Source organism: Chiloscyllium plagiosum, unplaced genomic scaffold (assembly GCF_037043375.1).
Source record: "Chiloscyllium plagiosum isolate Xiang-an unplaced genomic scaffold, Cpla_swu_hap1 HiC_scaffold_3, whole genome shotgun sequence".
In the NCBI taxonomy this organism is placed as follows: Eukaryota; Metazoa; Chordata; class Chondrichthyes; order Orectolobiformes; family Hemiscylliidae; genus Chiloscyllium; species Chiloscyllium plagiosum.
Genome location: NW_028270141.1, coordinates 157,054,554 through 157,077,273, shown reverse-complemented (window position 1 = coordinate 157,077,273; position 22,720 = coordinate 157,054,554). Strand labels below are relative to the sequence as shown.

General features: G+C 42.5%; 1 protein-coding gene across 6 annotated transcripts in view; it reads right to left on the bottom strand.

Annotated features, from left to right (window-relative positions):
- The window catches only part of enah (ENAH actin regulator), a 430,686-nt gene that overhangs the window by 253,952 nt on the left and 154,014 nt on the right, over positions 1-22,720 (bottom strand). For all 6 annotated transcript variants that reach the window (XM_043687385.2, XM_087984585.1, XM_043687386.2 and 3 more), the window contains one exon: positions 13,856-14,021. In XM_043687385.2, coding sequence (XP_043543320.2) covers positions 13,856-14,021 — 166 coding nt within the window. The remainder of the gene's footprint in view (positions 1-13,855; positions 14,022-22,720) is intronic.

Sequence of the window (22,720 nt, the reverse complement as noted above, 5' to 3'; positions counted from 1 at the left end):
GACAAGTCCCCCGGGCCTGACGGGATATATCCTAGGGTTATGTGGGAAGCAAGAGAGGAAATTGCAGAGCCGTTGGCAATGATCTTTTCGTCTTCACTGTCAACAGGGGTGGTACCAGGGGACTGGAGAGTGGCGAATGTTGTGCCCCTGTTCAAAAAAGGGAATAGGGATAACCCCGGGAATTACAGTGGGTAGGCAAAGTAATGGAAAGGGTACTGAGGGATAGGATTTATGAGTATCTGGAAAGACACGGCTTGATTAGGGATAGCCAGCACGGATTTGTGAAGGGTAGGTCTTGCCTTACAAGTCTTATTGAATTCTTTGAGGAGGTGACCAAGCATGTGGATGAGGGTAGAGCAGTGGATGTAGTATACATGGATTTTAGTAAGGCATTTGATAAGGTTCCCCATGGTAGGCTTATGCGGAAAGTCAGGAGGCATGGGATAGAGGGAAATTTGGCCAGTTGGATAGAAAACTGGCTAACCGGTCGAAGTCAGAGAATGGTGGGAGATGGTAAATATTCAGCCTGGAGCCCAGTTACAAGTGGAGTTCCGCAGGGATCAGTTCTGGGTCCTCTGCTGTTTGTAATTTTTATTAATGACTTGGAAGAGGGAGTCGAAGGTTGGTCAGTAAATTTGTAGATCATACGAAGATTGGTGCAGTTGTGGATAGTGAGGAGGGCTGTTGTCGGCTGAAAAGGGACTTAGATATAATGCAGAGCTGGGCTGAGAAGTGGCAGATGGAGTTCAACCCTGCCAAGTGTGAGGTTGTCCATTTTGGAAGGACAAATAAGAATGCGGAATACAGGGTTAACGGTAGGGTTCTTAGTAAGGTGGAGGAACAGAGGGATCTTGGGGTCTATGTTCATAGATCTTTGAAAGTTGCCACTCCGGTGGATAGAGCTTGTAAGAAGGCCTATGGTGTATTAGCGTTCATTAGAAGAAGGATTGAATTCAAGAGTCGTGAAGTAATGTTACAGCTGTACAGGACTTTGGTTAGGCCACATTTGGAGTACTGTGTGCAGTTCTGGTCGCCTCACTTTAGGAAAGATGTGGAAGCTTTGGAGAGGGTGCAGAGAAGATTTACCAGGATGTTGCCTGGAATGGAGAATAGGTCGTACGAGGATAGGTTGAGCGTGCTAGGCCTTTTCTCATTGGAATGGAGAAGGATGAGGGGTGACTTGATAGAGGTTTATAAGATGATCAGGGGAATAGATAGAGTAGACAATCAGAAAGTTTTTCCCTGGGTACAACAGAGTGCTAAAAGGGGACATAGATTTAAGGTGAAGGGTGGAAGGTATAGGGGAGATGTCAGGGGTAGGTTGTTTACCCAGAGAGTGGTGGGGGCATGGAATGCGCTGCCTGTGGGAGTGGTAGAGTCAGAATCATTGGCGAACTTTAAGTGGCAATTGGATAGGTACATGGATGGGTGCTTAAGCTAGGAGAGAAAGTGAGGGCTGCAGATGCTGGAGATCAGAGCTGAAAATGTGTTGCTGGAAAAGCGCAGCAGGTCAGGCAGCATCCAAGGAACAGGAGAATCGACGTTTCGGGCATTAGCCCTTCTTCAGGAATGAGGAAAGTGTGTCCAGCAGGCTAAGATAAAAGGTAGGGAGGAGGGGCTTTGGAAATGCGATAGGTGGAGGGAGGTCAAGGTGAGGGTGATAGGCTGGAGTGGGGTGGGGACGGAGAGGTCAGGAAGATGATTGCAGGTTAGGAAGGCGGTGCTGAGTTCGAGGGATTTGACTGAGACAAGGTGGGGGGAGGGGAAATGAGGAAACTGGAGAAATCTGAGTTCATCCCTTGTGGTTGGAGGGTGCCCAGGCAGAAGATGAGGCGCTCTTCCTCCAACTGTCGTGTTGCCATGGTCTGGCGATGGAGGAGTCCAAGGACCTGCATGTCCTTGGTGGAGTTGAAGGGGGAGTTAAAGTGTTGGGCTATGGGGTGGTTGGGTTGGTTGGTCCGGGTGTCCCAGAGGTGTTCTCTGAAACGTTCCGCAAGTAGGCGGTCTGTCTCCCCAATATAGAGGAGGCCACATCGGGTGCAGCGGATGCAATAGATGATGTGTGTGGAGGTGCAGGTGAATTTGTGGCGGATATGGAAGTGTCCCTTGGGGCCTTGGAGGGAAGTAAGGAGGGAGGTGTGGGCGCAAGTTTTGCATTTCCTGTGGTTGCAGGGGAAGGTGCCGGGAGTGGAGGTTGGGTTGGTGGGGGGTGTGGACCTGACGAGGGAGTCACGGAGGGAGTGGTCTTTTCGGAACGCTGATAGGGGAGGGGAGGGAAATATGTCACTGGTGGTGGGGTCCGTTTGAAGGTGGCGGAAATGACGGCGGATGATACGTTGTACATGGAGGTTGGTGGGGTGGTAGGTGAGGACCAGTGGGGTTCTGTCCTGTTGGCGGTTGGAGGGGCGGGGCTCAAGGGCGCAGGAGTGGGAAGTGGAAGAGATGCGGTGGAGGGCATCGTCAACTACGTCTGGCGGGAAATTGCGGTCCTTGAAGAAGGAGGCCATCTGGGTTGTACGGTTTTGGAACTGGTTCTCCTGGGAGCAGATGTGGCGGAGACGAAGGAATTGGGAATATGGGATGGCGTTTTTACAGGGGGCAGGGTGGGAGGAGGTGTAGTGGGTCTGGCGATGGTCTACACCTCCTCCCACCCTGCCCCCTGTATAAATGCCATCCCATATTCCCAATTCCTTCGTCTCCGCCGCATCTGCTCCCAGGAGGACCAGTTCCAAAACCGTACAACACAGATGGCCTCCTTTTTCAAGGACCGCAATTTCCCGCCAGACGTAGTTGATGATGCCCTCCACCGCATCTCTTCCACTTCCCGCTCCTCTACCCTTGAGCCCCGCCCCTCCAACCGCCTCTAGGACAGAACCCCACTGGTCCTCACCTACCACCCCACCAACCTCCATGTACAACGTATCATCCGCCGTCATTTCCGCCACCTCCAAACGGACCCCATCACCCGGGACATATTTCCCTCCCCTCCCCTATCAGCATTCCAAAAAGACCACTCCCTCCGTGACTCCCTCGTCAGGTCCACACCCCCCACCAACCCAACCTCCACTCCCGGTACCTTCCCCTGCAACCGCAAGAAATGCAAAACTTGCGCCCACACCTCCCCCCTTACTTCCCTCCAAGGCCCCAAGGGACACTTCCATATCCGCCACAAATTCACTTGCCCCTCCACACACATCATCTATTGCATCTGCTGCACCTGATGTGGCCTCCTCTATATTGGGGAGACAGACCGCCTACTTGCGGAACGTTTCAGAGAACACCTCTGGGACACCAGGACCAACCAACTCAACCACCCCGTAGCCCAACACTATAACTCCCCCTCCCACTCCACCAAGGACATGCAGGTCCTTGGACTCCTCCATCGCCAGACCATGGCAACACGACAATTGGAGGAAGAGCGCCTCATCTTCTGCCTGGGCACCCTCCAACCACAAGGGATGAACTCAGATTTCTCCAGTTTCCTCATTTCCCCTCCCCCCACCTTGTCTCAGTCAAATCCCTCGAACTCAGCACCGCCTTCCTAACCTGCAATAATCTTCCTGACCTCTCCGTCCCCACCCCACTCCAGCCTATCACCCTCACCTTGACCTCCCTCCACCTATCGCATTTCCAAAGCCCCTCCCCCAAGTCCCTCCTCCCTATCTTTTATCTTAGCCTGCTGGACACACTTTCCTCATTCCTGAAGAAGGGCTTATGCCCGAAATGTCGATTCTCCTGTCCCTTGGATGCTGCCTGACCTGCTGCGCTTTTCCAGCAACACATTTTTAGCTGCTTAAGCTAGGACAAATGTTCAGCACAACATCGTGGGCCGAAGGGCCTGTTCTGTGCTGTATTGTTTTATGTTCTATATCTATGTTCAATCATAGCGTCAAGAAGTGCAAGCAAAACTAAAGTCACTGGAAAGCAAAAGAAAGTTCTACACTGGTTGGAGTCCAACTGATCACAAAGAAAGATAGTTATAGTTGTTGGAGGTCAACACATGGAAGCAGAGTGCACAGTCAAGACACTTAATGAGTATTCTGCATAGCAAGTTTTGAGAAGATTTGTAGCTCAGGTTGAGGTTCTGGATGTAGGTTTGCTCACTGAGCTGGAAGGTTCACTTCCAGACGTTTCATCACCCTACTAGGTAACATCTTCAGTGGGCCTGCTTTCTATTTATATGATTGGGTTTCTTTGGGTTGGTGATGTCATTTCCTGTAGTGAAGTCATTTCCTGTTATTTTTCTCAGGGGGTGGGAGATGGGATCTAACTCTATGTGTTTGTTGATAGAGTTCCGTTTAGAATGCCATGCTTCTAGGAATTCTTGTGCGTGTCTTTGTTTGGCTTGTCCTCGGATGAATGTGTTGTCTCAGTCGAAGTGGTGTCTTTCCTTATCTGTACGAGAGAGGGTCATGTCGTTTTGTGGCTACTGGGTTTTCATGTATCTTGGTGGCTACTTTTCTGCCTGTTTGTCCAATGTAATGTTTATTACAGTCCTTGCACAGTATTTTGCAAATGACATTAGTTTTGTTTGTTGTCTTTCCAGTTCATTAGCTGCTGTTTTAATGTGTTGGTGGGTTTGTGGGCTACAATGATGCCAAGGGGTCTGAGTAGTCTGCAGTCATTTCCGAGATGTCTTTGATGTAGAGGAGAGTGGCTAAGATTTCTGGACATGTTTTGTCTGCTTGTTTGGGTTTGTTGCTAAGAAATCGGCAGACTGTATTCATTGGGTACCCTTTCTTTTTGAATACATGGTATAGGTGATTTTCCTCTGCTCTGCGTAATTCCTCTGTGCTGCAGTGTGTGTTGGCTCGTTGAAATGATGTTCTGATGCAGCTTTGTTTGTGGATGTTGGGATACTTCTGTGGTTCAATATTTGGTTAATATGTGTTGTTTTCCTGTAGACGCTGGTTTGAAGTTCCCCATGAAATTCTGCATGTGTGTTTACTAAAGAAGAATCTGTCGTAGTACCCGCTTGCCTGGATGACTGCAGCTCCAAAATTCAAGAAGCTTGACACCATCCAAGACAAAGTAATCCACTTGATAAGTACTACATTCACTGAGCACCAATACTCAGTAGCAGCAGTATATAACATCTACAGGATGCACTGCAGAAATTCACCATTGCAACCCTGAAGGTTCCCCTCCAATCAACAAACCATCCTGACTTGGAAATATGTTGCCAATTGTTCAGTGTTGTTGATCAAATTCCTGGAACTCCCATTTTGAAAGCATTGTGGGTGTATCTATACCAGCTGGACCTCAAATGTTCAAAGTGGCAGCTCACCTCCACCTTCTGAAGGTTAACTAGGGATGGGTAATAAATACTGGCCCATCCTTTAATACTCACATCCCATGCATGAATAAAAAATAGTCAAAGTGAAAAACGTGTTCAGAAACAAGGATATTAGGAGCAGGAGCATACCATTCCGACCATCAAGCCCACTCTACCATTCAATATGATCATAGCTGATCTTCTCTCTCAACACCACATTATAGCCTTCTCCCCATACTCACTGACACCTCAGCCTCTGGAAATCTATTTCATTCTTAAATATCTTCAGTGATATCACCTCCACAGCATTCTGTGGTAGAGAATTCCACAAGTGAAAAAGTTATACATCTCAGTTGAAGTAACCTACTCCATGTTCCAGGACTGTGATTCTTTGTTCTGGAGCACCCTGACAGAGGAAATATCATCCTTGCATCCAGTCTGTCCAATTCTATCAGAATTTTATATGTTTCAATGAAATCCCCTCTAATTCTTCTAAACTACGGTAAATATAGATCCAGTCCTCCTCATATGACCAAACTGCCATCCCAGAAACTGCCCGGTGAACCTTCTTTAAACTCCTTCAATGGCAATTATATTAGTTATTACATAAAAGGATAAGAACTGCACACAATACTCCAGGAATGGTTTCACAAAGGCCCTTCTACAGCTATAATAAGACTTCCTTGCTCCAAACCAAGAAGAACTGTACTACAGTGACAAGTCCTTCAGTCCACCAACCTGCACTGACACATGACACTTTCCTAAAATAAAATCTTTTGCCTCTACACAGTCTGCATCCCTCTATTCTCTGTCTATTCATGTATCTCTTTAACATTGTTATTGTATCTGCTTCTATCACGTCCTCTGGCAGCACATTCCACACACTGAACACCCTCTGTGTAAAAACACTTGCCTCTCACATCTCCTTAAATTTTCCCCCTTTTACCTTAAACCAATGTGCCATAACAATTGACATTTCTACCACGGGGAAAAGCGTCAACTACCTATTTTATTCATATTCATATTCTCTTAATTTTATAAACCTATACTCAAACTCTCCTTCAAGGAAAGATAATGTAACCATTTGGCTTCCCAATTCTTGTGTCCGTTCTGATGAAGTGTCACTCAACTCGAAACATCAACTCTGCTTCTCTACATACAGATGCTTCCAGACCTGCTGAGTTTCACCAGTTTCTGTTTGTGTTTCAGATTTCCAGCATCTGCAATTACTTTGTTTTATTATTATGCTTGCTTGTTTTTAGTGAATGATTTACATGGTTCCTTTTTACGTCTGGACAGGTTGTAAAATGATAAATAGGAGAAATGAGAAAGACAGGCTATATTTAAAACTGGATGAGACAGCAGGGCCAGAATGAATGCATCTAGAAATTCTGAGGGAAAACTGGCCATAATCTTCCATTTCTCCTGAGATACTGTAGTGTGCTGAAAGGTTTGGATAATTGACAAACTTCAGAAGTGTTCAAAAATAGATAAAACCAGCAGGATTACAGTTTCGAATAACCTGCTGGTATATCCAAGATTAACAAATGTTTGGAACAAATATGAATAAAGAGAAAGCGGTACCAATTTGCTAAAGGCAGGTCATGTTTAATAACTGAGCTTCTGATTTGAGCTTTTTAACAACAGATGGTGAATGGGGGGAATATAAATGGTTGGTAATGCCTACATGTTTTGAAAGGGATCTGATGAAGCACCATATGAAAAGTCTGGAAACTACCATTTGCCAGCAAATTTAATGTCCATGCAATAAACGGAACAGTGCAAGGTACATAAGTGCAAGGTGAAGTGGCGAACAATTGTTTTCAGGACTGAGCAAGGCTTTACAGTGGGGTTACCCACTCAGCATTGACTCAAGATTGTTTTCTTGATACAGTGAACTTTTTATTAACCAGCACCTGTGGGACCAGTAGTGTGCCAGTTGATGAAATATCCCAGATAATCAAGAGGAACGCATAATTGCGCCAAACTCTGACCAAAACAAGTTTCAAAATATCAACTTCCCTCAAAAGATCCCTGTAAAAACATCAACACATTTCCTAAAATCAATGTATAAACACAGTAAATAACAGAAACATAATGCAGGGGGTATATACATCACTGTCATACTTTACTTACAGCATAAATACTTGGACATTGTGATAGATATATTTGAGGTACCTAATTTCTTCCAGTTTATCAAGAGTGCCAGTTAAAACATTTGCTGTATATACAATTGACTAGATTTGAACACCAAGAGGCCCTTCAGCCTATCAGGTCTTGACCATCAAAGCTACACTAAATCTATATTCCCATTTACCAGCACGAGGCCCACAGCCTTGAATATTGTGATATTTCAAGTGCTCATCCAAGCACTTTTTAAAGGTTATGAGGTTTCCTGCTTCAAATACTCTCCAAGGCAGTGTATTAGTTATTACATAAAAGGATAAGAACTGCACACAATACTCCAGGTATGGTTTCACAAAGGCCCTTCTACAGCTATAATAAGACTTCCTTGCTCCAAACCAAGAAGAACTGTACCACCATCCTCTGAATGAAAAGACCTTTCTGCAAATCCCTTCTAAACCTCCTGTTCTTCACCTTAAAATTATGCCTTTTTATTGACCCTTGGACAAAGTGGAACAGCTGCTTTTCTGTTCACCCTGTCCACGCCCCTCACAATCTTGTACACCTCTATCATGTAACTCTTCAACCTTCTCTGCTCCAAAGAAACCACCTGAACTTATCCAGCCTCTCTTCAAAGCTAAACTGCTGCACCTCAGACAACATTGTGCTGAATCTCATCCTCACCCCTGCCAGTGCAATGACATCCTTCCAACAGTGTGGAGACCTGACCCATACACAATGCTCCAGCTGCAGCCAAACCAAAATCCTATAGAGCTCCAACATTAAACAAAGAACTCGGGATGCTGAAAATCTGAAATAAAAAACAGAAACTGCAGATGAAAGTCAGCACGTCTGGCAGCATCCATGGAGAGAAAACAGAGTTAAAGCTTCAAGTGCAGGGACCTCTTCTTTAATCTATGCCTCGGCTGATAAAGGTAAGAATTCTATGTGTCTTCTTAATTACCCTATTAAAATGCCATAACACCATAGGAAATAGGAATGGGAGGAGTAGGTCATTCTGCCCCAAGCCTACTGTGCCTTTCAATAGGATCATGGTTGACTCAATACTCCTCACGTCCACTTTCCTGCCCTTTCCCCATTACCCCTGATTCCCCTACTGATCACAAAGCTATCTATTTCGGCCTGAAATATACACAAGGACTCTGCCCCCACAGCTCTCTGTAGTATGCAGTTCCAAAGGCTCTCACCCTCAGAGAAGAAATTCCTCCTGATCTCAGTCTTAAATTTGTGCTCCTTAATTACAAGACAATGCCATGCAGTCCTAGAATCTCCCATAATGGGAAACATCCTCTCAGCATTTAATCTGTCAAACCCCTTAAGAATCCTATACTTCAATGTTTCACCTTCAATATTCTAAATTCAAATGTGTAGCATCCCAAACTATTTAATCTTTGCTCATGAGAAACTCCCTCCATACCAGGGATCTTTCTGGTGAACCCTTCTCTGAACTGCCTTTAATGAAAACACACTGCCCACAGTTCTCCAAATGCAGTTTCACAACATCTTGTAAATTGCAGTAAGGCTTCTCTGCTCTTATACATCAACTCCCTTGAAATAAGGACAAACATTATCCTGATTACATCCTGCACCCATGTGCTATCTTTCTGTGATGTGGAAGGGCCAGTGATGGCCAGGGCTGGTCAAAGTCAGAAGTCATACAACATCAGGTTTGTTTGAAATCACAATCTTTCGGAGCGTACCCCTTCAGATTGAAAAGTATCCCCAAGTCCCTTTATGTTGCAGCTTTTCGTAGCTTTTCTCCATTCAAATAATATTGTTTTGTTGCTCTCCCTTCCAAACTGAACAATTCAATTTTCGCACATTATACTCCATTTGCCAACATTTTGCACACTTAGTTAACCTATCAACATCTCTGTAAACTCTATTGCTCTTGCAACTTGCCTTTCCACCTATCTTTGTGCTGTCTGCAAATCTGGTTGCAGTGCATTCGCTTCCTTCATCCAAGTAATTTATATATCTATACGATATATAGCAAACAGCTGCAGTCCCAGCACTGATCCCTGTGGAGGCCGACTAATTACAGAACCTGGAAAAGAACCCCTTATCCCCACTCATTCCCTACCCATTTACCAATTCTCTATCCATGCCAATATACTACCTCCAATGCCATGGGCTCTTCTCTCATGACTTAACCTTTTGTGAGGTACCCTGTCGAAAACTTTTTGGAAATCCAAACACATCCTCTATCCACTCTGGTTGAAACTTCCTCAAAAAACAGTGATAAACTAATCAGGCATGGTTTCTCTTTCATGAAACCATGCTGACTCTACTTGATTAGATTATGATTTTCCAAATATTCTGCTATTACTTTATTTGCCATTGATTCCAAATATTGGCCAACATAGATGTTAGGCTAATTGGCTTATAGTTACCCACTTTTTGCATCCCTCATTTTTTGAATGGGGTGTCACACTGGCAGTTTTCTAGAATTCAAGAACTTTTGGAAAATTACAACTAATTTTCAGTACTGTCCTGCCACCTTCAGAGATTTGTAGGTAAACACCCCAAAAACCCTCTGTTTGTCTGATCTTCCCAGTGCGCTGCCATTCATTGTGTACACCATTTCCTCCAAAGTGCATCACATCACACTTATCAGGGTTAAATTCCATCTGCTACTAATCCACCCATCGGACCAATCTGTTTACATTGTCTTGTAACCCAAGACATTCTTCCTCACTGTTAACAACCCTGTCAACCTTTGTGTCATCTGCAAACTTACTTAGCACACCCCACACTCTCACCTACATCATTTAAAAATATCACAAACAATAAGGGGCCCAGCAACTATTCTTGTGATATGCCACTGGACACTGACTTCCAGTTACACAAACAGCCTTCCACCACCACTGTCTTCTGCCACTATGGGCGGCACGGTGGCACAGTGGTTAGCACTGCTGCCTCACAGCGCCAGAGACCCGGGTTCAATTCCCGCCTCAGGCGACTGACTGTGTGGAGTTTGTACATTCTCCCTGTGTCTGCGTGGGTTTCCTCCGGGTGCTCCGGTTTCCTCCCACAGTCCAAAGATGTGCAGGTCAGGTGAATTGGCCATGCTAAATTGTCCGTAATGTTAGGTAAGGGGTAAATGTAGGGGTATGGGTGGGTTACGCTTCGGCAGGGCGGTGTGGACTTGTTGGGCCGAAGGGCCTGTTTCCACACTGTAATATAATCTAATCTAATCTAATCTAAGACAATTGTGGATTAATCTTGCCAAGTGACCCTGGATCACATGTGCCTTTACCTTCTTCATCAATCTCCCATGTGGGAACTTGTCAAAGGCTTTGCTGAAATCCAAATAAACTAAATCAAATGCACATCCTCACCTACAGAATTGGTCACCTCTTTGACAAATCCAACCAGATTTCTTAAGATATGACCTCCCTCTGTCAAAGCCATGGTGACTATCCATGATCAAACCTCGCTTCTCCGAGTGGAGACTAAAATATCTCCTTCAGAATTTTCTGTAATTGTTTCCCTACCACTAGTATGAGGCCTACTAGCCTGTAATTCCCTGGTTTACCTTTACTACCCTTTATGTAAAGTGGAACCACATTAGCTGTCCTCCAGCACCTCCCATGTAGTCAGAGAGGAATTAAAATTTGGATCAGGGTCTCTGCGATTTCTTCCCTTGTCTCCAACAGCAACCTAAGATACAAATCATCCAACCTGGGGAAGTGTCTACTTTTAAACCCGCCAAAACTTCCTCACTCCCGAAATCAATTTGTTCAAAATCTCACAATCTATCTTAATTCTATACCGACTTCCTCCTCCTCCTCCTGAGTGAAGACAATTATGAAATACTTATTGAACATTCTACCAATATCTTTCGACTTACCACATGGTCTCTTTCCCTGGCTATTCTCTTCCCCTTGATATAATTGATTTCTTAAGTATTCCCCTGCATTATCTATACACCACTACGGCCTCCATTGATTTGTGTGGCGCTGGAAAAGTATAGCAGGTGTGGCAGCATCCAAGGAGCAAGAGAGGCCATGAGAGGTGTGAGTGTGTGAGTGTGTGAGTGAGTGTGTGAGAGAGAGAGAGAGAGAGAGAGAGAGAGAGAGAGAGAGAGAGAGAGAGAGAGAGATATGGTGATAGGTTGGGGCAGAGGGTGGAGCAGAGAGATGGACAGGACAGTTCAAGAGGACGATGCTGCAAGGATAGAATCCCCATGATCCTCACCTTCCACATCACGAACCTCGAGATACAACGCATCATCCACTACCATTTCTGCAACCTATAGTCAGACCACACCACCAGAGATATATTTTCCTCCCCACTTTGCCTCCACGACTACCTTATGTCCATGCCACCCCACCAACCCACTGTCCGCTCCAAGGTGTAAAACTTATGCCTATACCTACCTCAAGGTGTAAAACCTAAGCCTATACCTACCCCCCTCACCTCCATCCAAGGCCCCAAAGGATTCTTCCACATTCAGCAGAGATTTTCTTGCACATCCAAACATCTAATCTGCTGCATCCGTTGCTCTCAATATGGTCTCCTCTACATTGGGGAGACAGGACGCCAACCTGCAGAATATTTCAGGGAACATCTCACACACTAAACAACCCCACTGCCCTGTGGCCAACCACTTCAACTCCCCCTCCCACTCCACCGAGGACTTGCAAGTCCTGGGGCGCCTCCACCACCAAATCCAAGCCACTGATGCCTGGAGGAAGAATGCCTCATCTTCTGCCTTGGGATCCTCCAACCATGCGGCATCAGTGTCAACTTCACCAGTTTCTTCATCTCCCTCACCACCTCATCCCACATCCACCCCTCCCAACTCGGCACCACCCTCTTGAACTGTCCTATCTATCTTCCTTCCCACCTATCCACTCCACCTTCCACTACAACCTATCACCATCACCCCACCTTCATCTACCTATCACCTTTCAAGTTACCTTCTGCCCCCTAGCTCCACCCCCCCAATTATCTCTCAGCCTCCTTGCCAAATACCCCCGACAATATTCCTGATGAAGGACTTATGCCCGAAATGTCGACTCTCCGGCTCCTCGGATGCTGCCTCACCTGCTGTGCTTTTCCAGCACCACACTTTTTGACTCTGATCTCTAGCATCTGCAGTCCTGACTTTCTCCTCCACTGATTTGCTTCCTTTGTACACCTTCCTTTATGAAAGCTACTCTTTTCCTTCTTATATAACCCTGGATATTCATAGACATTCAGGGTTCTACAGGCTTGTTGTTCTGACATTTCATCCTGAACAGAACATGTTGGGCTTGTACGCATAGGGGGCATATATCAGCTCCATTTTAAAGGTTCTCCATCTCTACTGTTCTAATATAAATTTACCCAGAAGTAGCTGTTTGCAGTCTACTTTGGCTAGATCCTGACTTATTTTAATAAAATCTACCTTCCTCAATTCAAAACACTTTACCGCAGACCACCTTTTTCCTTTCCATATAAATTTCAAAAGCACGGAACTGTGGTCACTAAAATGGTCTGCCACTGCCATTTGAAAGACCTGTCTGGCTTCATTCACAGAATGAGGTCCAGCACTAAACCACCCCTCGTTGAATCTCTATGTGCTGTTATAAAAAAGCTTTCTAAATATATCTTAAGAAGTTTGTTACCTCTAAATCCTTTACACAATGAAAATCCCAGTTAATCAATTCTTAAATTCTATCACTTCCAGGGCACAGTCATATATGCATTGGAGCACTCTGCTTACTGAATGGGTATAGCTACGAGAGCTGCATATAGCAAGTCAGTCTTCTTGTTCAACACCCTATCCACTGACTTTAACATCCACTCCATCCACCACCAGCCTATCATGGCTGCTATGTGCACCAATTACAGGATATTCTGAAATAATTCACATTAATTTGTTCAGCAATATCTTTCAATTCATGGCTTTGGCCACCTAGGAAGACAAAGTTAGTAGGTACGTACATGGGAGCACCACCATCTCAACATGAACATATATCACAGTTCCTTCAAGGTCACACCGTCAAAACTCTGGAACTGTCTATGGAATGAAACTATACAAACTAGCTATACCACATGGAGAACACAGGCTGAAGTTAGCAGCCCACCACCAACTTTCTAAACTGAAGTAGGGCTGGCAATAAATGCCAGACTTACTCGCCATCAATACAGAGCTGAAAATTCATTAACAGACAATAGCCATGTGACTTGTTTGCTTAATATGTAAAATAAGGAATTGTCACAACTTTTTGCTATTCTAAATATACATCTGAAAGAATGTCAAATAAAAATTGAAAAATGAAGCTTATTTTGTCATTGGAATACACCAAAATTGCCACACACAAAATAAGTTGCAACAAAAATCAAGTAAAATGAAACCACATTGAAAGGAAAATGTCATGAAAACTCAGGAAAATCATGAAAATGCTGAAAGTAGATGTCCACAACATAAAATTAAGGTTCTACCTGATGGTCCTGAATTTTTCTCCCCACTACTCGGAACGTGTTGTTGCCTGTGTGGTGGTAAATATGTACTCTACTGAATCCAGTTGCTCCACCAGCTGGTACCCACTTCTTATTGCCATCATCATACACCATAACAGCAGCCCGCGCCTGGCATATACTTTGTTCACTGCAGAGACAGAAAAAGAAAGGATTAATTCTTGTTGAGTAATTTATCAAACAGTTTAGAAACTGTTTCATTGGGTCATCACATCTGAAAACTTTCTTTTTTCAATGCCACTGCTTGAACTGCTTAATTTGCGGATTTGTTCGTTTGTTTGTTCAGGATGGTTAAAAACAGTCTAATTATATATAATTATAAATTAAATTTTGACAGCACCAGCAAAACATTTCAAGAACATATTTTTGAACACATACTAGGGATATCTTTATGTGATTTAATTGTCTACAATTGCAGAGTATTCCAAAAGTTACTGAAACAAGATATCTTCACTTAAGAATCATACACATCATAATAAGCAAACTGCTTGTAGTGTTGGAAAGTAAACTGATCTATTAATTAAATTATCTTGATTGATTATGCACATGAATAGGTGGGACGCAGCAGGAAAACAGCAAGCAAAACAGATGCACAGAAGCAGAGGAAGGGAAACAGGAGAGAAAGAAAATAGAAACACAGAAAAAACACTAAGGAGAAAGTGGATAAGGGAGGGTGAACAAGATATGGATCGGCAAGGCAAGTGACAAAAGTCAGATTGAGCTTGAGGGAGAGAATGGCAGAAAAGTGCTAAGGAGAGACACAGAAAATAGGAGTAAGGTGAAAAAGAGGGAGAAGCAGAGAGACCGAGAGGCAGGGACAGAGAGCTGGAAGCCAAAGAGTGGGGAGAGATTTATAACATCTTTCCATTACGATAAAGTCTATGAGATAGACAATTTGTATTCAACAAGGAAAACAAGGGGAAAGTGCCATGGAGAATGAAGAAAATTATTTCACAAACTAAGTGGGTAAAATACGTAGTGTTTTGAATACAAATTTAACCAAATCTAAACATGATTGTGTTGCACAACTGGATAATACTAAATCTTTTTCCTACATGGTTGATTTAAATGCAAGGATTCTTGTGGCATAGTGATAATGTCCCTAATTCTAGGCCAGAGGGTCTGACTTTAAGTTCCACCTGCTCCAGACATGACATAGCATATCTGAATGCTTTAGTTAAAATATTTATAATTTAAGTGCAAGATCATATTTACAAAGTAAGGACAAAAAAAATGGCAAATGCTCAAATGAACCCTTTTTTGCTCAACTAACATCAAGTTTTTCAAGGACACAGTGTTCTGGCAAACACTGTCTCAATCAATAACTAAAACTGGTCATTCAATCACTTAATTCCTTACTGTTCATGGGATAGTGCCATGGAAAAGAAACTGGCAGCAGTATTTCGTTATATTTCAAACAATAACAATGTGGATCAGCGCAAGCAGTAAACCAAAAAAGTTCAACAGGTTTCAAGGAGGAATAATCAGAAAAATCAAGATTTTGTTCACAAATGAAATTATTTAGCTATGCAAAATAAAATGGTAATAAATCAATCTAACTTTTGACACAGATATGTATTCTAAAATATGAAATAAAAGTACAAAGGCAGCATGAAATTGGCTGAGTAACAAGCAACAGAAAGTAGCGATGGCTATTTTTGGATCACTGCTCTTCTTCATCCATATTGTTGATCTAAATGTAGAAGTGCAAATAACAATTGTAAAATTTGTGGATGGCAGAAACATGCAAGTATGAGTACCATTGCAGGGGATAAAGATGGACTGCAAGAGGACATGGATAGGTTTGTGAAATGTTGCAAGGAAACTGAATGTAAATGAGACATTTTAGGGACATTAAATTTTTTTTAAAGTTACAATTTTAAACGGGGAGATAGAGGTGTACAAATTGCTAAAGAGGCTGAGAAAATGGATCCTTGACTGTATAAACAGGAGTATCAATAAAGAAAAAGCCAGGAAGTTATGGTTAGGTTGTATAAAATACTGGTTTTCTCTCAACTGAAATATTTTGTGCAAATCCAGATACCATATTTTAAGAACATTGTGAAGATTTTAGAGGGTGGAGTAAAGACTGCCAAGGAAACTTTCAGGGAAAAGGGACTTCAATTACCCCTTCCTATGTAATGGTTCAATGCTTCTCAGTGACTCAAAACAATTAATCCAATTTTAACTCAAATATAGGTTGCAAAAAACTGATAAAGCATCACATTTTTCTTGCCAACTTTCAAGCATAGTGGACACAACCAGATGTGATTAAGCAAATTCGATCCCTATGCAAATACCTTAAGGAAAAAAGTTAATCAAGAGTGAGGCACATTATGGATTTTTTCCAGCCCATACTCAGAGCCCGACTGGGGCAAATTGTGGTGGTGCCTAAGATTAGCAAATGTTTCACTCTGAACAACTTAGTATTTTTTGAAAGCTTATAGAACTATTCATTTCTCACACATCTTCAGTAATTTCCTAGTTCACCTTATTACTCAGCAATTCAAACAAATACATGATTAATATTCAACAAAGATTGCATAAATTTGACTTGATCAAAGTTTTCAACTGATCTGTTTTCTAGCAAAACACATCAACACAGCTTATTTGGTCCATCGTAGTTTGGAATATTAAGATTCAAAAGGGAAGAAAGGATCCTTAACTCAAAAGATTGTTAATTTTAAGAATTCTCTACTCTAAAAATTCTATAGTCTAGAAATACTTTGGATACTCAGTGCAATCTGATGCACATTTTTAGACACCATGTGAACGACATGATTAAAGGGATAGAATTCAAAATCTTCTGCAACCTTATAGGAATTCGGCCATGACCTTATTGAATAGGAGAACAGGTTCAGTGCACTGTATGGCCCAATCCTCTCAATTTTCTTTATATTTTCCATCATTTTGCAAGCCATGACAGTCTGATTCTTCAATCCCAATCTCCCACACTCTCTTCATGTTTCTTAAGACCTTGTTTCCCAATATCAAGCAGGCTTCAAATACAGGTTATAACTCGTGTTTTGTCAAGGCCAATTCGCTGTAATACGATTGGTGAATTGGGGATGCTGTTTCTACAATGCGAACTTTTAAAACATGTGTTGGCTGTAATGCAATTACAGCATCAACACTTTAAGCATTGTTTCTAAAGCATGATTTTTCTAAATGCGGGGTTGCACAAGAAGGCAACCACTGCGTTATCGAAGATCTAACCTGGAGCTGTGGGTATCTGTTATATTCCATAAACTAAACTCTGAAGACATCTTTCCTGGATTTGCTTTCACCCAGATCATTCAAAATATCGAAACAACATTCTACGTGCACCTGTTCACACCAGAAATGATAGAAGTTTAAAACAGAGTAAAACATGTACTTATTACATTCCAAGCAAACAGTCAAAATTAAATCCAATTCTTAATCTCCAGTGCCAACATCACCAGAGATGTCTGCCTCCAAGATGAGCGCATTGTATTTAGTCCATGTTAACTGCTCACTTATTCAAGACAGGTGCACTATTCAACAGTCACTGCAATTCACGCAAAACGATTAAAAGGATTTTTCATTTACTAACATACGACAAAATGATTCTTTTAACTTTCATGCCACACTGAAGTGTACAAAGATTCCGCCATAAATTAAGATCACAATAACAACTCACATATCAAATGTAATACATTCAAACTGAAACAAAAATTCTTAAGATTTGGAAATGGGTGTTGGACTGGGGTATACAAAGTTAAAAATCACACAACACCAGGTTATAGTCCAACAGATTTAATTGGAAGCACTAGCTTTCGGAGCGCTGCTTCTTCATCAGGTGGTTGTGGAGTACACAACTGTAAGACACAGAATTTATAGTAGAAGTTTACAGTGTGATGTATCTGAAATTATACACTGAAAAATACCTTGATTGCTTGTCAAATCTTAATTCTGTGTCTTACAATTGTGTACTTCACAACCACCTGATGAAGGAGCAGCGTCCCGAAAGCCAGCGCTTACAATTAAACCTGTTGGACTATAACCTGGTGTTGTGTGATTTTTAACTAAGAATTTCTTATGTTATGGATCAGTCGAAACCCCTCAATCATATCAAGGTGATAGCCTAGACCCTGACTTTTATCTTATTTAAAGGCAAACATAAGGTGCTGCATTCTAGATGTGATTCGATTGGTCAAACTACTTGGCTTTATGCAAAACATACTTTATTCTTTCACCCAGTTAAAACACAATGAAAGAAAAACTGGCACAACTTTGACACTAACAAAATATTCAACAAAATAATATATTATTTAATACTACTCATCAACTGTTCCAATATAGGAGCAAAGACAAATTCAGCAAAACAGTATCTCCTCTAGTCCAGGGGAAAGGAAAAACCAAAGTCATGAATCTAGCAGCAGAGACAGAACACAAGCTTTCCACACAGCAGAGAGAGGGCTATATCTAGCAGCTTCAACTCCAGAAACCCCAACTTCAGCAATTGAAAACAATAACTAAAATACTGGGTCAATGTGAGCCTGACTCCACACACTCATGCTTCTTTTGTCTTCTTTAAAAATAACCCAAAACTATTTACTCAGCTTTCCACGGAGTAGATACCGTGGCACCGAGTTTACAACATTCCCATCCCCCACTTTCAAGAGAACCAGGACAGACAAATTCATCTTAAAGGCACGTGGTCACATTTAAGTCAAACCAGCTTTGATGTTCCCTCATTCTGATCAAGCCATTGATTGTACACAGTAGCCATCAGTTGATTTCTCAGTTTTTAAACAAACATAATTCCTGGATTTCACAGGAGAGGGAGCTAGCGCTCTTGATGTCTTTAGAGAGGTGGGCACTAAGGGGAGACAATGCTTTATTTCCCCATCCAACTCCATTTTGAGTTGGCCCCTTCCCTAACTCCCACACTTCACATTGCCTTTAATGGGTTTTGCAAGTAAATTTCTAATTGGCTGCAGAGGTAATTACTGGTAATGGTTAATGCTTTTAAAAAAAAAAAAAATTAAACAAATGTATTGTCGGGTGTCACTGGAAAGTGACTATACCTTGTCCATCAATGCTCTTGACATCTTCAGACAGACGTTGGTACCGTGGGGGACAGGCTGCTTTATTTTGTGTTCAACCCTTCCTGGTCTCCCTAACCACCTGCTCACTTTGAAGTGCAAGTCTCACCTGTTCCAAGGATGTGTACAAAGTACTCCTAACAGGCCAATTAGAAACCATTTAGGCCCTTGTGCAGCAGTGGAGTGCCCATACTTCTGAACCAGGGTATCTTGATTCACACTCAACCTATTGCAGAGGTAAGTATTAATATTTATGAACAGGTTGGTTGGGATAAATCTTAAACAAACACAGGATCTGGGCTTTTGTAGAACCGTTCATAAGTTCATAAAACCATTCTGCCGATCAAGTCTGCTCCGCCATTCAATCATGGCTGATATGCACCTCACCCCTATTTTCCTGCCTTCTCCCATAACCCTTCAATGCACTACCAATTAAAAATATGTCTAACTCCTGCTTAAATTTACTCACTGTCCCAGCATCCATCACACTTTGGGTTAGCAAATTCCAGATTTACACCCCTTTGAGAGAAGTAGTTTCTCCTCAATTCTGCTTTAAATTTGCTACCCCTTACCCTAAGGCCATGACCTCTCATCTTAGAATGCCCCACAAGAGGAAGCATCTGCTCCACATCTATTTTATCCATACTTTTCATCATCTTCAATATTTCAATTTGATCTCTCCTCATCCTTCTAAATTCCAGAGAGTATAGGCCTAAAGTGTTCAATTGCTCTTCATACAACAAACCTCTTATCTCTGGAATCAATCTAATGAGGCTCCTCTGAACTACCTCCAATGCCACTACATCTTTCCTTAAATAAAGGAACAAAAACTGTACACAATACTCCAGGTGTGGTCTCATCAAATCTTGTTTGGTTGCAATAACACTTCCTTACCTTTATATTCTACTCCTTTAGCCATAAAAGCCAACTTTCCATTCGCTTTCTTTATTATTTGCTGTCCCTGCACATCAGTTTCCTATGACTCAGGAATGAGGACACCTAGATCCCTCTGTATTGCAGTACACCGAACTAACTCCTCATTTAGTTAATACGTCACCAAAATCCATTTCTCCAACCAAAATGCAACACCGCATACTTATCCACGTTAAACTTCATCTGCCACATTTTGGCCCACTCTTCTAACCTATCTATGTCCATTTGTAAGGTTGTTACTTCCATTGCAATTTACCCGTCTGGTCTATTGTTGTATCATCTGCAAATGTAGCTATAGAATCTTCTATTCCTGTACCTAAGTAGTTGGGGCCATTATTCACTTTGCTTGTTGCATCTTCAAAGAACTCAAGCAAATTAGTCAAACATGATTTCCCCTTCAAAAACCACGCTGACTCTGATGGATAGCGTTTTGACTTTCAAATGTCCTGATATTGCTTCCTTGATATTTGATTCTAACAATTTCCCAAGAACAGATGTTAAACTAACTGGTCTGTAATTTCCCACATGCTGCCTCCCTCCCTTTTTGAATAAGAGTATTACATTGGAAAAATACTAATCAACTGGAACTTTTCCCATGTCCAGAGAATTTTGGAATATTGTAACCAATAGATCCACTATCTCCACTTTCTTTAATACCCTAGGATGTAGGCCATCAGGCCAGGGGGGACTTGTCTGTCCTCAATCCTAATAGTTTGCTGAGCACCTTTTCCCTATCAATGTTGATTGTTCTAAATTCTACTCTTTCTGTTGCCTCTAACTTGCCCATTCCAATAGGAATAGTACTATTGTCCTCCATTGTGAAAACAGAGGCAAAGTATTGACTTAGCATGTGTGCTATTTCAGTGTTCCCCAGTATTAACTCTTCAGTTTCATCTCCTAAGGGACCAACATTCACCTCAGCAACTCTCTTCCCTTTTATATACCTATAGAAGCTTTTGTTATCTTTTTTGATGTTTTGTGCTAATTTTCTTTCATAATTTACCTTAGCTCTTTTTATTAATATTTTAGTATCACTTTATTTATGTTTGAAAGTTTCCCATCTTCCAACCTGTCACTGGCCTTTGTATATCTTAGTGTTTGGCTTTACATTGTCCTTGATCTCTCCCCTTACCACCTTTCTTCCTCACTGGGATATATGTTAGCTGGGAAGAATTGAGTAGCTCCTTAAAGAACTGCCACTGCTCATCCGCTGTCTTACCATTTAGCCTTCCTGGATTCCTGAAGAAGGGCTTATGCCCGAAATGTCGATTCTCCTGTTCCTTGGATGCTGCCTGACATGCTGCGCTTTTCCTGAAAACACATTTTCAGCATTTAGCCTTCCTGCCCAATGTCTGCAGGCCAAATCTGTCCTCATGCTGATGTAATTTCCTTTGTTTAATTCCAAAACAGTGTGGGAATTCCATTTTCTCACCCCCAAACTGAATTTTGAATCTTATCAAACCATGGTCACTATTTCCTCGAGGATTCTTAATTATGATGTCAATTAATCTCTCCTCATTGATTAGATTAGATTAGACTAAATTACTTACAGTGTGGAAACAGGCCCTTCAGCCCAACAAATCCAACCGACCCTCTGAAGAGCAACCCACCCAGACCCATTCCCCTACACCTAACACTACGGGCAATTTAGCACAGCCAATTCACCTAACCTGCACGTTTTTGGACTGTGGGGAGAAACCGGAGCACCCGGAAGAAACCCACGCAGTTGCCTGAGGCGGGAAATGAAACCGGGTCTCTGGCGCTGTGAGGCAGCAGTGCTAACCACTGTGCCACCGTGCCACCTCCGTCATTGCATGACATCAAATCCAGAGTAGCTTGCTCTCTGGTTGGTTCCATAACATACTGCTCCAAGAAACATTGGCTACCCTTGCCAATTTGATTCTTCCAATCTATGTGTATGTTTAAATCACCCACAATTATTGCCATATCCTTCTTGCAAGCCTTTAACATTTCCTGGTTTATAGTGTGGCTCCCACAAAACTACTGTATGGGGTCATATAGATTACCCCGACCAAGTGTTTCCTCCCTTTGCGATTTCTTATTTCTACCCAGACTGATTCCACATCCACAATAATAATGTCCCTATCTCTGGGCCAGGTGGCCTTGATTCAAGTCCCATCTGTTTTAAAAAATTCTCAAGGTCAAGGACCAGGCTCGCAGGAAAGTAGTCTGACACAGAACAAACAGCCAAGAGGCGAGTCTGCTAGAATATAAGTGTTTTATTCCCCGCAGCGTCGCCACAACCAGGTCTCGTACTTACAACGGGTCTGGTTTATACTCACTCTACGTGTTACCGGAACTGGGAGCCGTCAGTTCTCGTAGAGCGGTTGCCAACAACCCACGCTCGGCGGTTAAACGCAACCCCGGAGCAGACTCCCGGGTCTGGCTTATACTCACTCTACATGTTACCGGAACTGGGAGCCGTCAGTTCTCGTAGAGCGGTTGCCAACAACCCACGCTCGGCGGTTAAACGTAACCCCGGAGCAGACTCACCGAACTGGAGACTTTTCCAGCTGATATACTCTTTTCCAGATATAAACATTCATGTGAACAGCAGAGCAAGGCTAAAAAACACATTCCATTCTGGTTACATACAGATAAGAAGATTCACACGGGGAGGTGTGTAATAAGATTCACACGGGACTAAGCAACACCTCCATTCCGGTTAGATTCACACATGTATTGGGACATAATTTTTAACCGTTTCACCACATTCCACTGCTTGGCCCAATACATGTGTTACATTATGATTCACACATGTATTGGGACATAATTTTACACCACACCATCTACTCCAGAACGATGT